This window comes from Globicephala melas, chromosome 18 (genome assembly GCF_963455315.2).
Source record: "Globicephala melas chromosome 18, mGloMel1.2, whole genome shotgun sequence".
Taxonomy (NCBI): domain Eukaryota; kingdom Metazoa; phylum Chordata; class Mammalia; order Artiodactyla; family Delphinidae; genus Globicephala; species Globicephala melas.
The window spans coordinates 66,704,375-66,718,785 of record NC_083331.1 but is presented as its reverse complement, the minus strand read 5'-3'; the positions used below and the strand labels follow the sequence as shown (position 1 = coordinate 66,718,785).

At 40.7% G+C, this 14,411-nt stretch overlaps 1 protein-coding gene across 1 annotated transcript in view; it reads right to left on the bottom strand.

Annotated features, from left to right (window-relative positions):
• Positions 1 to 6,698: 6,698 nt before the first annotated feature.
• The window catches only part of IPO5 (importin 5), a 39,949-nt gene continuing 32,236 nt past the window's right edge, over positions 6,699 to 14,411 (bottom strand). The window contains exons 19-26 of the mRNA XM_030856867.2: positions 13,623 to 13,795; positions 12,296 to 12,407; positions 12,155 to 12,210; positions 10,983 to 11,105; positions 9,706 to 9,925; positions 8,885 to 9,113; positions 7,437 to 7,578; positions 6,699 to 6,846 (exon numbers count right to left, since the gene is read on the bottom strand). Coding sequence (XP_030712727.2) covers positions 6,760 to 6,846; positions 7,437 to 7,578; positions 8,885 to 9,113; positions 9,706 to 9,925; positions 10,983 to 11,105; positions 12,155 to 12,210; positions 12,296 to 12,407; positions 13,623 to 13,795 — 1,142 coding nt within the window. The 3' untranslated portion in view covers positions 6,699 to 6,759. The remainder of the gene's footprint in view (positions 6,847 to 7,436; positions 7,579 to 8,884; positions 9,114 to 9,705; positions 9,926 to 10,982; positions 11,106 to 12,154; positions 12,211 to 12,295; positions 12,408 to 13,622; positions 13,796 to 14,411) is intronic.

Sequence of the window (14,411 nt, the reverse complement as noted above, 5' to 3'; positions counted from 1 at the left end):
GGATTCTTAACCACTGTGCCACCAGGGAAGCCCTCAGAGTAGTTCTTAACCGGACTCATATCCATAGAAAAACACACCTGCATTTCATCAGAAATGCTAATTTTCTTCCAGAAGGTTATGAATTTCATTAAGCAAAAATGTTCTGGTGGGACCAACTCTGCAAAGTTCTCCTTGTGAGGCGAGCTGGGCAGAGGTGGCTGAGGAGCAAGCGTGGGAAGAGACTTTTCACTGAATAATGTTTTATAAACCTTGAATTTTGAACCAGGTACAGGTGGCCCTTTGTGTAGAGTTAAGTAATTAAAAAAAAAATTGAAGACTCTCCAGAATTTGGACTTTTCCTCACAATACCCATAAACTTTGTCACGTGTGAGAAATAAAGGGAGAGAGCATCCCTTACTTACCCATTTGCTCCTAACACATGATCTGAGAAAATATGTCAAGGTTTTTTTTCATAAATAATTACAGTATTTCCAGCAAAGAGTTCAGACGCAGGAAGCTCAGATTATGAGTAGGTTCTCAATTTTGGTTGGTTTCTGGAATGTTTGCATGATTGGGGGCTGGTCCCCAGGGCCTGGGTGTAGCTGTCACAGTAATAGCCACTACCTGAGTCCCCTGAGCACGCTGCACTCTGGTTACAGCATTCCAAGCAATCCTCACCACCGCCCTCCACCACAGACAAATCAGAGGAAGCCTTTGGAGCATCCAAAAGAAACTATTTGGAAATAACGTAATCTATTCCGGATAGCTCAAAGGCCAAGATGGGACGTTTGCAATGAAACAGGACTAGGTAAGAAGCGAATGCTCTCCTTATACTGTATAATAAAGCAGAAGCGGACGTACAGGGAAACAGGCCTTACCTGCAGGTGGAGGCTGCAGTTTTCAGGCAGGAAGCCTGTGGGTCCAGGGCTCCCTTATCAGGTGGGAAGTTGGGGCTGAAGGGAACGGTGGCCAGAGTCAGATGCTTGGGTAGAATCAGGCCTGTCTGGCCGTCCCCCCAGCTTTGCAGGCCTTCGGGAATGACTTCTAGGAGGTGGCCGCTGCACTGCAGCTGGGCAGGCTGTCTGGGCAGAGCAAGTGGCTGCAGGGTGAGTGGCATCTCTGAAGGCCAGGGAGGGGCCCCTCACTCACTGCCTCTGCTGACAGAGACCCTGAAGTTTCCACTTTGGAGGGGAGCAAGGAGCAATCCCTTTTGGGACACAAAAAAGTGAGTTAGTATCCTCAAATGCAACCATCCTTCTGCCTTATGCTCCTTCGCTACTGCTCTCTTAAGAAACGATGTTATTTCAATCCATTATGTCTCCAAATTTGTGTTGCTATTTTATCCTTACTTTCTTCTTGAAACGGCAGTTTCAGGAAGAGCTTCCATCTTATGGCTTATTGATCATTTATAGTAGTGGTAACCTTTCCCCGTGAGACCCAATTCACAAACACTAAAAACATTGATGGGCTATATTTTTCCTAAAAGAGAACCATCTTTTCTGGCCCTTTAATAATAAACTTTCAGTGTGTTTTTTCGTAAGAAAATGAAATAGGGTCATAACCCTATAAATTCTTCCACTATTTCCTGGTCATACGGGGGCTCTACTTCATTTCAATGGTGGTTTAAAACTATATAGTTTTCCTCCAAGGGGTGAGGGTTAGAGAAAATCCGCGAGAGTGAAATTGAGTGGAAAGCAGCAGCCACTAGCTGCCCTACGAGGAGGTAAAAAAAAAGTGGGTAACTGCATTCAGGGATTGGGGCCAAGTTAATGCGCTACAACTTAGTACATTCTCTCTCCACTGCCAACCCAATAATGACTTAGCAGCAGTACCCTCCCTGGCAGGAACCAGAGGTGGGCGTGGGGAGAGGGCTTGGAGTCCAGCCTTCCTGACTTTCTGCTCCGCTGGCACCTTCGCCCACCAAGGCAGCACATGCTACACGCTGGTCCCAAATGCTCGCCTCTGTGCCATCCCTGTGACAGAGCCCCAGTCGTGGTGGCAAGTCTGCAGAGATGACCTCCACTCAGGGTGGGCTTTTCAGTGACCAGGAGAGGCCAGATTTTGAGTGTCTGGTGCAGTCTGCTAGAATGCCTAGATTGAGGCCACTGGATACACATCCTATTTGCAATGATGAACGTTATTTCCCTGATTTCTTCTATTACACACTCCACACCCTCTACTTTCATTGCTCTGAATTCTGATGTGTCCCTACGTGAAGGCAGACCGCCCGTGCGTTCTGCTCAGCATTTGCCCTCAAGCCATCAGTTTTTGTTACACAGCTTAATTCAATAAAACTCTTGACCGGAGTACCTGTCTTGTTGGGTATGAGTGCTGCACCCATTGTCCCTGGAGTATTTTATGACGTTGTTCATCAGCTGTAAACCAAACTTAATTCCATCTCTTCAAACGTGTGTATTCATAATAGCAAACTGACACGGCCAGGCACTGATCTAGGGGCTTCACGGATATTACCACCTCAAACCTCACAGCCACCCTGTGCGGGAGGTCCTGTTGATGGACTGCCTTACAGGTGAGAACGGAGGCACAGGGAGGCTGAGGGGCTTGCAAAGGGTCCAGAATGGTGAGCAGTGGGGCCGGGCTCCCCAGTGCTCGTCCCCCTGGGTGGCTACCACGGGGCCTCCCTTGCCAGTCACTGTGAGGACGAGTCCCTGGTGACCCTGAGTCTGGGGGACAGAGCCACCAGCGCTCACGGTGAGTCCAACGGAACTTCTTCCCCGGTCAGGGACAAACTGCTGCTTTTTCAGGTCGTGGTGCAGATGAGGTAATGGGTGCATTTAGGGGCCGGGCCATGTGCAGATGAGGATGTTCCAACACCAGTCCCTTGGTGCCGAGCAAGTAAAATTGCGTTTCCACCAGCCAAATACACTCATGGTACAACTCCGCAGACTCGGCAAAGCTGCTGATACTTTTCACAACTTCCTAGCCTTCCTCTCAACACCGAGGCTCTTCAGAGAATTTGCAAAAAAAAATACTTGATTTTGAAAAATTAAGAAAACGTAAGTGATGATAGCTAACACCATGCCTGACTTCTAAATTCATTTAAATCCTCTATAATGTGGGTACTATTATTATTCCCATTTTAAAAAGAAGGCAACTGAGGTACAGAGGTTAACCTGTCCAAAGTCTCAGAACGTGTACAGTGAGATTTTGGAACCCGAGCAAAGGTTTTAATCAGGTGCCAGCCTGTCTCTGTAGTCTCCTGGGACACAGCCACACCCGTTTGTTGAGTATTGTCTAAAAAAGCAGCTAAGTAGTTGTGATGAAGGTCCTAGGGGCAAAGCCTAAAATATTTACCACCCAGTCCTTTACAGAAGTTTGCTGACCCCTGCTCTTAACCATTCAACATCACTTTCTTTCACGATGTACCTTAAGACCACAGGATTGCTGTCAGGTTGTAACTCAAAACTTACACTCTGTACCTATTTGTTACAAAACCTCTAAGAGAAGCAGGGGAACTAATTTTTAATCTATAGCAAATGGCACTGGACTTGATTTCCATTACAATCTGAATGCTAGTTAAAAGGACAGACATGTATAAGATCAAGAACCATACAAGGAATCACTGACACACATTTCAGAATTATATTCTGCTACTCTAACTGGAATTTGAAAAAAAAAACATTTTTTTGTGGAGTTTTACATAAGAACTTATCACACTGCTTTGGGGTTCATTTCTTAGAAATGAATAACTGAGCTATAATTTATCTTCAAAGTGTTTGTGTTCATCCACTCAAATATACAACATACATAGAAAATATAATATGCCCAAGTATTGTCTAGCAACTGACTGTCAGGATTCCAGATTGTGTGAGAAAAAAAAAAGTGGGGGGAGAGTCAGTCCAGGATGGTTTTAGAGTTAACCACCCACCTCCCCATCACCTGGTCAGAAGTTCAAGTGTTGGAAGTAATAATCCAAGCCCACTCCTTGCAGGTAATTCACTTTCTTCTAAACCTTCATACTTCTGGGACTAAGAAGATGAAAGATGGTAGATTTTGGCTATCACTCCTTTGAGGCAAAGAGATGAGAGGTACAAAGTGATTTCCATGGTACAAGCTCAGAGCCAGACTGTCTGATGCAATACTCGTCGGCAGAATGATGCGGTACTAAGTAAATCATTTAGCAAGCTCTTTAGCTAGCTATTACAGGACCAGGTACATGGAGAATGTTTATTTGCTTATGCATTTACTGATGGTTTTGTTAGTCAAACTACAGCTACAGAGTTATGATAAAGTTGCCTCTCATTACAGAAATGTCAAACTAGCTTTAAGACTATTTTGCTTTCCTTTAGATTTAGCGTTAAAAAAATATTCCAAATGAGTTATGCTAAAAACTTCTGACACTTGTGCACATAACGTAACCCTCTATGTCACAAAATATCCAGAAAATGTAAGAGCCACACACGTTTTTTTCCTCCAGAAATAGCTCCGATTCATAAATATATAATTACTGGCTGACATGCAAGGCCACTAAATTTGGTACAGAAGGAAAAAAACATGAATTTTCATCTCGTATAGACAAAATGAAGTATCGCCCAGATAATCCCTAAGAATTGTTAGTTCGTGTTACAATCAGTTATGAGTTTCAGGATCATGTCACATCAAGTCTTTAAAACTGACCTTCCCTGATTAACTTGATTCAACTCCAATTACTTGTTTTCCTACTTCTATCCAGAAGGATGTAGTCAGTCTGCAATTGATTCTTTCAGGGACCTTAGACCCCTCTGATGGGTACATCTTCTGACTTTCCCCACTAATGTTTGAACTTGAAGCTACGAGGTTCTTTGCCATATGCCGTAAGTGCTTAGGACAGTGCTCTGCAAACACTAGACTCTCGGAAAACCATGCACCCATCTTCTGACCATACTTCCATCTCAACTTAGGTGAGCACACCACATTTTTAACATTTTAAGTAGTGTAATAAATTTTAAAAAGCAAACCTGAATTGCTCCAGTTGTTTGGCATCAGTACACGAATGGGATTTCCAAACAGCATTCTATCTCAGGAAGTACAGAGGGGTCGAACTACCACATTTTTACTCCGACAGGAAGACAGAATATAAAGCAGGTTCAAATTTCCCCACACACGTTGAGCGTCACACAGGTACCCAATGAAAGCAATGATCTTACTAGAGAAGTCACCCAACATGGTGTTTGTCCTGCGAGATACCAAAGCTTCTGGGCCGGAAACAAAATATACGTGAGGGCTATTTGCCCCGAACCAAACCATCTTAATATAATTTATTCTACTTTCCATTCCATTTCAGATTTAGTTTTTTTTTTTTTCTTTTTTCTTTGCGGTACGCGGGCCTCTCACTGTTGTGGCCTCTCCCGTTGCGGAGCACAGGCTCCAGACGCACAGGCTCAGCGGCCATGGCTCACGGGCCCAGCCGCTCCGCGGCATGTGGGTTCTTCCCGGACCGGGGCACGAACCCGCGTCCCCTGCATCGGCAGGCGGACTCTCAACCACTGCGCCACCAGGGAAGCCCTAGTTTTAATAAAGTAATGCAAATCATTTAAAGAAAAAACCTTTAATTTTAAATTCTGATCTAGGCATAAAATTCATTTTTGTATCACGGTTAAATTCAGTACAAACTATAAAAATGTTAACACTGGAGTTTCAACAGAAATCTAATAAGACCTCTTAGAAAAATTATTTAAAGAAACAACAGCAAGTCATTTACTGCTATGAGGTTAATACATAAAGAAAAACACATTCACACATTTTACTGAATTTATCAGTAAATAATTTTAGCCATAATACTTATCATAAAATTAAAAGTTGCATGTGGCTCCACAGCAATTACAATTTGCAATAAAAATACTAAGCCAAGTCTTTTTTTCTAACAGGAACAATGCTAGCTTTAAAACGACTGAAGTCTGCACACCAATTGTGAACAGAGTGGGTGTATCATAACTTAGTTTAAATTAAAGTGGAAGATGGTAAAAACTAGATGCTTTTAACTTTGAATTGCACGAGGAAAATATCAGGGGGAAACAAAATTCAGAGCCATCCTTATTCCTTTAAAAAATACTAGATTATTCTTATATTAAAAACATTAAATGAATCAAAGCCAGACAGTACTAAATTTTTACACAAACTTCTTTCGTATTTCAACGTTGTTTATTGAGGAGTGAATGAGACTACTGCCAGACATGCCAACGACACTTCACATTCAAGGGCTGGAAGCTGAAAAGCTTTCCAAACTGAGTCACTGCATAAGCCTTTTGGGGAAAAGAATCGAAAGTGACATAAAATAACATCTTCATGCTTGTTGTTTTTGTCTTCAGCTTTTTTTCAATTTTTGGATCTACTAGTTTGCTGGGTAAAAGGCTTCTTTCTACCGTACAGAAAGACTCACACTCCAATTAATAGAATTAACACTAGGTGTACAGCAACGTGTTTCAACACACATCTAATGTTGAGGAACTGATCTTAAAGCTGTTTTGTCTTAAATCTTCCTTATATCTAGTGAGAAAATTTAATTTCCCTTTCACCTTCACATGGGTGGGTTATACCAATAGAAAAATACTCTTCAGTGCTACTGCAGGGCTCATGGGACTTCCTCAGTGGTGTGGGAGAAATCCACTTAAACACCATCCTGAAACCCAGGGCTTCTCTTCCTGCTGTTGTGGCTTTGCAGAAGAATGGCCTACACACAACTCTACCGTTCTCTTTTGCTCAAAAACAAAACAAAGAAACCTAAACAAAAGGGTAAACGTTTATTTGGAGTTAGTTTTCTGGTGGTGATGTTAAGGCCCTTCAGGCAGAGTTCAGGAGCTCCTGTATGGCTGCCTGCTGCTCGGGACTGAGCTGTGCTATGCATTCAGTCCACAGTCCTCCAGAAGTCTAGGGAAAGAACATTGTCACACATTTAGATTCGGCGAAAATGGTCACTGGGAAGTATCTTACTAATCATCATTAGGTAGACTGAAATAATGCCAAAATACCTTCTTTCCAGTAGATTAGCTTGATGAACATCATTGTAAAAGCAAGAAATCTTTTCATTTCTATAAAGTTTATTTCATTTACAGTAAGTTTTCTCATTTTTGCATTGATAAAGCTACACTTTAGCTGACACGTTCAGGTAATCTATACACATGAATTTAGGTAGGAAAAGTCATTGGTAGCTGACAGTTTTATTACTATTAAAATCTCATGTTTTTTTCTTCACAGATATGCAGAAAAACTACACAATGAGTATGTGCTAGTCTCAGATTTAAGATACAGGTTTTAGTTTTAATAAATAGTGAGAATATATGGGTAGATTATAATAAGTATAATCCATTTGAGACTTGATGACAAGAGAATATAAAAATGAAATTTCCTTAGCTAGTTGGATTTCTACTTCCTTCCTCTAATAGAGAAGAATATGAAAAAAAAGCCAAAACCAAGCAATTTTTTAGTTCTTCTTCCCCAGTTTAACCAAACCAGCTTACCTGTACTTGGCGAACGACATTAGCCAGACGTTTGGCACAGGGATCTTCATGTTTAATTGCCTCATGCATTTCTCCTTCTGCAATTATACTGAATATTTTGGGCAGATTGGTATTGTTAGGGCCAAGAACGATTGGGTGATTACTGAAAAAAGGAAGAGAAGACAACCACTGTAAATGAAAATTGTAACAGGAAATCACCGAGGCACTCATACTTTTCCACACCTTTCCCCCAACACTGAATTTTGTTATTCTGTCTTTATACAATGATTATGTACTCACTAAAATCAACTGCCTTTTAGATTCAGTAGGAGGAAAACCAGCTAATTTTACTTATTAGCTTTTCAGTTTCTTCCCATGTAAATTATATATATATACGTTAAAAAAAAAACCCCAAGATATTACTAAGAACAGTTCCTTAACACAAATTTTATTTAGACACTGCAGAATGGTTTCTAAAATAAATCTGAAGTTCAAAAAGATAATACAGGCATTCTAAATGTAAGCCGGGAAATAAGCTCCAGTCAAGTTTAATGGAAAGAAACCTAACAGTGAATCTAATTAGAATCCCAGCGTTTTTCATTAAGAAAATTCCAGAGTAGTCATCTCCAAGGGAGGTGATTGAACAGCGTGATGGAGAAGTGGCCACTGCAGAGGCAGGCGCAGGTAGGGGTCTCCAGGATGGCTGCTACATTCCTTAATGATGATGTCCTACCTGTGAAGACTCCCAGTATTTGTGTGAATGAGAACTTAAACAGGCATGAGGGAATATAGCCATTGGCCTGTTTCTACAAACTCCAGGAGATGAGTGGTTGTAGCCATTGGATTTATTTATGAACTAAAAGGAGTAAGTAATAGTGCCAGAGCCCAGATCCAGTACCTAGGGGAACTTGGACTTAGAAAAACAGACCACCAATGAACATGCCTTTGATTTGATAGCTTCTATAACCTCCAAGGTTGCTGCAATTCTTAGCTATACTCACAGGCATAAAATAATACTATTAATGACAGAGGTCTGGGGCCAGATCCTGACTGCCCGTCTGGTATATTTCCCTTGTACCACTGATTTTTTAATCCAAAGAAAAACACTAGTATTTCAGAGGGTCAAAAAATAGTACTAACAATGTTCTTTGATCCCATTCTACTAATGAATGGTATGTCAATTATACCTCAGTAAAGCTAGTGAGTGAATGGATGAATGAATGAGTGGGGTGGGAGACGGAACAGAACCTTCCTTGAACATCACATTCTATAATGATCTGTTGAACTGAGTTCCATAAAGAATAACTCAAAATTAGATGTGCTTATACGGCACTCTTAACTGTGATACGGCTTCTTAACCTGATTTATAAAGACAGCATTATTATAACCTATACACCTGGAAGCTGTGCACAGGAAGCACTGTGTTACGTGAAGGGAAGGAAATAAGGCCTACCTGTCCCATTTCTTACCTTTCAATCAGGTCGCAAAGATAATTGAAAGTCTGAACAGCTTCTTCTTTATCCTCATGTAGTGGAAGCCAAGACAGCCAATGTGGGAGAACTTCTTCAACGTTCACACAATCAGGCTTGAACTTCATAATTTTCCCTACTGCCGAGATGCAGTTCTCTGTAGCATTGATATTTTCTTTGGTCTTAGAATCAGCAGACTGAATAACTCTTACCAGCAGTGGAAGTGCTTCTAAAATAAGCATTTGAAAAAAAGTCATTTAAAGTCTCACATTTTCATGCAAATGCTCATAAATATTTCTTATCTCTGGTCCAGGTATGAATTATAGTGAGGCAATGTTCAAGTGCAAGAAATGTTTGTTTTTGTGACTACAGAACCAGACACGGGGAAAGGGGGGTTGCCCTGGCGTGCTCAGGAGCACCTGCACCCCACTAATCTGTAGGCCCAGGAGGTTAGCAGCCTCCGGATTCACATTCCTGATCACCTCGGTGTACCGCAGCTTCTGAACGCCGCCCAGCTATATTCCCGTGCTGAACTTACAGGGATGCCAACATGTTTTAAAAGTATGCCCTCCAAGCCCCAAGTGGACTGTACCCTGGGACTGAGGTGAGGAGGCTATGGCCCCACTCAGATTTCACTTCCATTTCTACGAGCATGAGGGCGGTAAACTCCTAAGTGCTACAGTAAGGTGTTTGAAAAAGGAAAAGAGAATGAAGCAGTGTATGTTTGCCGGGGTGGGCGGTGTGCGGGGGTGGGGGGAAGCAAGGCATGGATAACAGGGATGCCTGGGATGAGATGCACATAACGTAACAAACAAAAGTACCTGTACAAAAAGGACGATAGTTGTCTCCGCCGTACTGTGCCATGACTCCCAGGCCATACGCAGCTGCTTGCCTGACTTCTGGGCTGCTGTCACATGTGTATTGGAGCATTGGCCTTATGAAATATTCTGCATATTTAAATGAGGCTGGACTACAGTGTTCTATGACATCATCAAAGATGCACAAGCCCCACTGTCTATCTGGCCACGGTCTATGTAGACACTACAAAAGAGATACTCCTTTAAGCTTTGACTATTCAGATGAATGTGGTGCTGGAGTTTTTACGGCCAGCCACTTTGACAGACATTACTGTGGCAAATGTTGTCTGACATATTGTTTCAACAAACCAGAAGTCACTGTGTATTAGTTAATAAAAGACATGAACTAATGGAACAACAACAAAAAGAGATCGTAAAGAAACACTTATTCACTATAGGCTGTCATCTTACATGGATATTCCTGATATAGGTAATGAAAAAGAACACAGTAACAATCAGTTCTTGTGAATAACAACCCTCAAACTACTACACAGATTTAATAAAGTATAGGTTTAAAAGACTTGGGTGATTTGTTATAGAATTCCACAATCTGACATTACCAAGTACCAGGAAGAACTGACAGCAGCAGCTATGTATATACATTTACTTTACAAAAAAGATAACGGCAATGCTATATTTAAAAAACACAACAGTAGTAAAAGCTGCAAAGATTTAACTTTACAGTACTGATTCAACAGGATGTCATATGGGCCTAAATCATTTAAAAAAGATACTGCAGTACTAAATATCATAAAACACAAAATTGAAATCCAAAAAACCCCATAAATATCTGATGACTGCTTATAATTTATAATACATTTTAAAAATTGAATATATAAGGCTATCATCCAGAATCTGATTGCTGGTGGTACATAGTAGGGATCAAAACGGAATTTTCTTGTGTCTACTGAAAAACAAAAACAAAAACCTGCAACCATTTTTTTTCCATTTGTTAATTCAGCAGGGTATAGATAATCTGAAATAAAAAAAATCAGTTCTACGCCTTCAGACTGTATTATAAATTAGTTGAACTATGGAAAACCTAATTAGTAAACTTCAAGCATATACTGAAGGAGAAAATATCCAGGGCAATGCAATAAACTTGGTAAATTAAAGAGGTACAGTGGAAACCATGATTTCTATGATCCATTCTGACTTGAAAGTGTAAGTTTTCAAATGCTGTAAGGAAAGAGTTCCAGGTCAACTATCTAAAATAATTGTCAAAAAGAGGTAACACTTACAATTAGGTTGACAATTAACGGAAGCAGCTGTTCAAACCATGGTAACACTTTTTCCTTGTAGCTACTGAATATTGAGTGTAAAATGTCTGACACTTTGGTCAGAATATAAACATCATTATCATCCTAAAAAAAACAAACACATACATACCCATATGTATTTAAAAAGTATCCCTACTATTATTAACAGTAACATTTATTATACAAAACATAAGAGAAGTACAAAATTAAATTTCTCTTCACTTTCTTAAGGGCATATAGCAAGAGTCCAGAGACTGAGGTCACCCCAGTGATGTCTCTTGTCTGGCTATGGAAAGAAAGGAAGGAGTGTGGTTAAGTATTGCACTTATTGCAAATACTTTTCTTGGAATATATTCAAAATATACAGTTGAAAAATTAACCCAAATCTCAAAGATCTGAAACAAAAGTGATTTTACTTTACTATTTTTTTGTTTTCTGCAAGCATGTTTCTGGTTTGGGAGCAGGATGGTGGGGAGATGTGGGGTGAGTTATTTACGTCCCTGGGAACAATGTGTGTGTCAGCGTGTGAGCACCCTGCAGAGGACTGAGATGGCCGGCACATGTCAGCACCGGTCCACCAGATGGCCACATGCCACGTGACAGACCCTAAACACACAGCTGAAATATGTTTGATGGCATCAAGTGGTTTGATGGTGAGAGAACTGACTAACAATGTGAAGAATTGTGTCAACCACTGCATGCATATTATTTATGGGGAAATTTGCACAATTCTGTGGTCCAGTGGAAAGACAGCTGGCGTTATACAAAGATCTGGCCTTAAGCATGAGATTGTTGACAGTGCGGCTGTAGGCAGTCATTCAACATCTGAGTTTGAGTTCACTCATCTTTAAATGGCGAAAGCACCACCAAATACACAAGATTGTAGTGAGAGCAGAAGAAAATACGAGGTGAGCTCCAAGGTGCTTTCATATGTGAGGCCATTGCAACAAAATGCACACAAAGCGTCCAAAACACAAATCAGCTAATTTCAAATGACTTATTCTCTAAATTAATCAATGAAATACATGTCAGATTTTTCTACTAAAGATTAATAAGAAGTACATCTTATGAGAAGTCAGATGAATCAGAAACTTAAGCATTATCCTCCAGATGCAAATGGTCGTGTAAATTAAGTTCTAAATGGAATAATTTACCTCATCTTGTAGTGATTCTTCCACCTGTTCATCATAGTCTTCATCTTGTCTTTTAACTAAAACACACCCAAATAAATGTCTTTAAATGGTCGCCAAAATGGTCAAGGATTACATTCAGAAATAAAAGCATGGAAAACTTACCTTGTCGCAATTCTTGATTTTTAAAATGTTCTTCAAGTTTAGCTTTCAATATACCTCCCAACTCTTCAAAGTGTTCATTATTAAGGCATCCATCTCCCATGACTTCAATGCACTAAAACGAGGTTGAGGAAAGAAAGCAACTCATAAGATTTAAGTGTTTTTGGAGTCAAAATTTAAACTCCATTAAGAATCAGAGGGAGGGACAGTGGTTAAGAATCCACCTGCCAATACAGGTGACCGGGTTCGAGCCCTGGTCCGGGAAGATCCCACAGCCGCGGAGCAACTAAGCCGGTGCGCCACAACTACTGAGCCTGCGCTCTAGAGCCCGCGAGCCACAGTTACTGAAGCCCGTGCACCTAGAGCACGTGCTCCGCAACAAGAGAAGCCACTGCAATGAGAAGCAGCAACAATGACCCAACGCAGCCAAAAAAAAAAAAAAAAATCAGATGGAGGTGTGAGAAAAATTAACATAACTCAGTACCCTGGAAGATTAATGATTAAATGAGTAAATCCACTTGGTTTGTATTTGCTACGATGCCAGTATTTTAAAGAGAAGAATTTAAAAAATATTTTTCCTTTAAACATGTCCTGAGCACGTCTTAAGTGCCGGGAATTACGGTGGATGCTGTGGATTCAAAGATGGAAAAGACCAGCTTCTAAGGAGCTCAGTTACTACATGCATACTCTGTACAAAGATGGCGCTGGAGAAAGGCTATTATAGGCGGAGGGAATGATACAGGCAAAGACATGGAAGCGTGCGGTCGTTGGAAAAATAAGAGAAAATCTGAACTTCAGGAGCGTAAATGGGGACAAATAAAGAATTTTTAAACCAAACTGTGGAGCAAGCTATGGAGCTGTGAGCAATGGAGATGACCAAGAATATGGGAAGGGGAGTGACTCAAAGAGCAAGTCAATGCTTGAGGAAAGGCGAATGAACTATGAGCAAAAGAAGGAATGGCTTGTGGAATAGACCAAGTGAGGCTCTTTCAACAGCAAAAAGAAGAGATATGGCAAAAAACAGAAGGGAATTTAGGGGAGAGAGAATAGGACAGAAACTAGACATGACTTGGATGATGACAGCCAAGTTTCTGTAGTTGGATTACCAGGTAATGATGATGGAAACTAATGAAGACCAGAATACAAGAAGAGCTACTCTTGAAAAGAAAGAAAAACAAAAAGAGTGAAAGCACCAAAATATTAAACATTTTTGACAGAAAAAGAAAAATTTCTGTTACAACATAAGAATAAATCCCCCCATTTATTTATTAGCAAGACTAATAAATGGACACACAATCTTATACATATTTTTGAAGAGAAAAATATTTACCTTTGCAAAAGAGTGCATTATTTCTGAGAGGACATCTGAATCTGGTTCTGTGCCAATGGCCTTGATTAGAGCATCACACATAAAATGCCACATCTGTGTGAGATACTCAGGACCACGAACTCTTGCACATTCCAGGAGAAGAGGCATGGATTCTGCTGCTGCCACTCGAACACGTTTTATTGTTAAGGAAACGTACTCACTATCCTTAGATTACATTTAGTGTAATCACTATCCTCAAGATTGTGGAGTGCTAGGCAACTTCTGTTTATCTAAGACTGCTCTCCAAGAGCTTGTGTTAAACATAACCTGCGTATAAAAACAGAAGTCTCCCTGTCCCCAAGTCATACCTCCTGTCTTTTCTGTCACCTACAATATAACAGGAATGAAGGCTCAAATGTAACCCCTAATCATAAAAATGACTGAGGAAGGACCTGGGACTCTCACAGTATGTCTCAGAATGTACCTATCCCCAAATTTGAGGTAATGCATGCTTCTAACAAATGCAACTGAAGCAATGACTTTACTAAAGAAAACTACTGAGGATCTCTTCCTGAATCAGCCTCTTCAGTTTTCGATAAAGATGAGTTGCCTCTCCCTATCTAACATCATTTCTAAAATAAGGTCTTGAGACTTCTTCTTAAAAATAATTCTGGTCTGTCTTCAGGCATTATGGGAAGTCTGCTGGGCAAAAGCCATCTTCTGTAAAGGATGCCGCTGCAGGATACTGCATGAAGAACTACAACAAAGTGGCTCTGGAGCCAGGCAGTTTTGGGTCCAGGCTCTACCGTT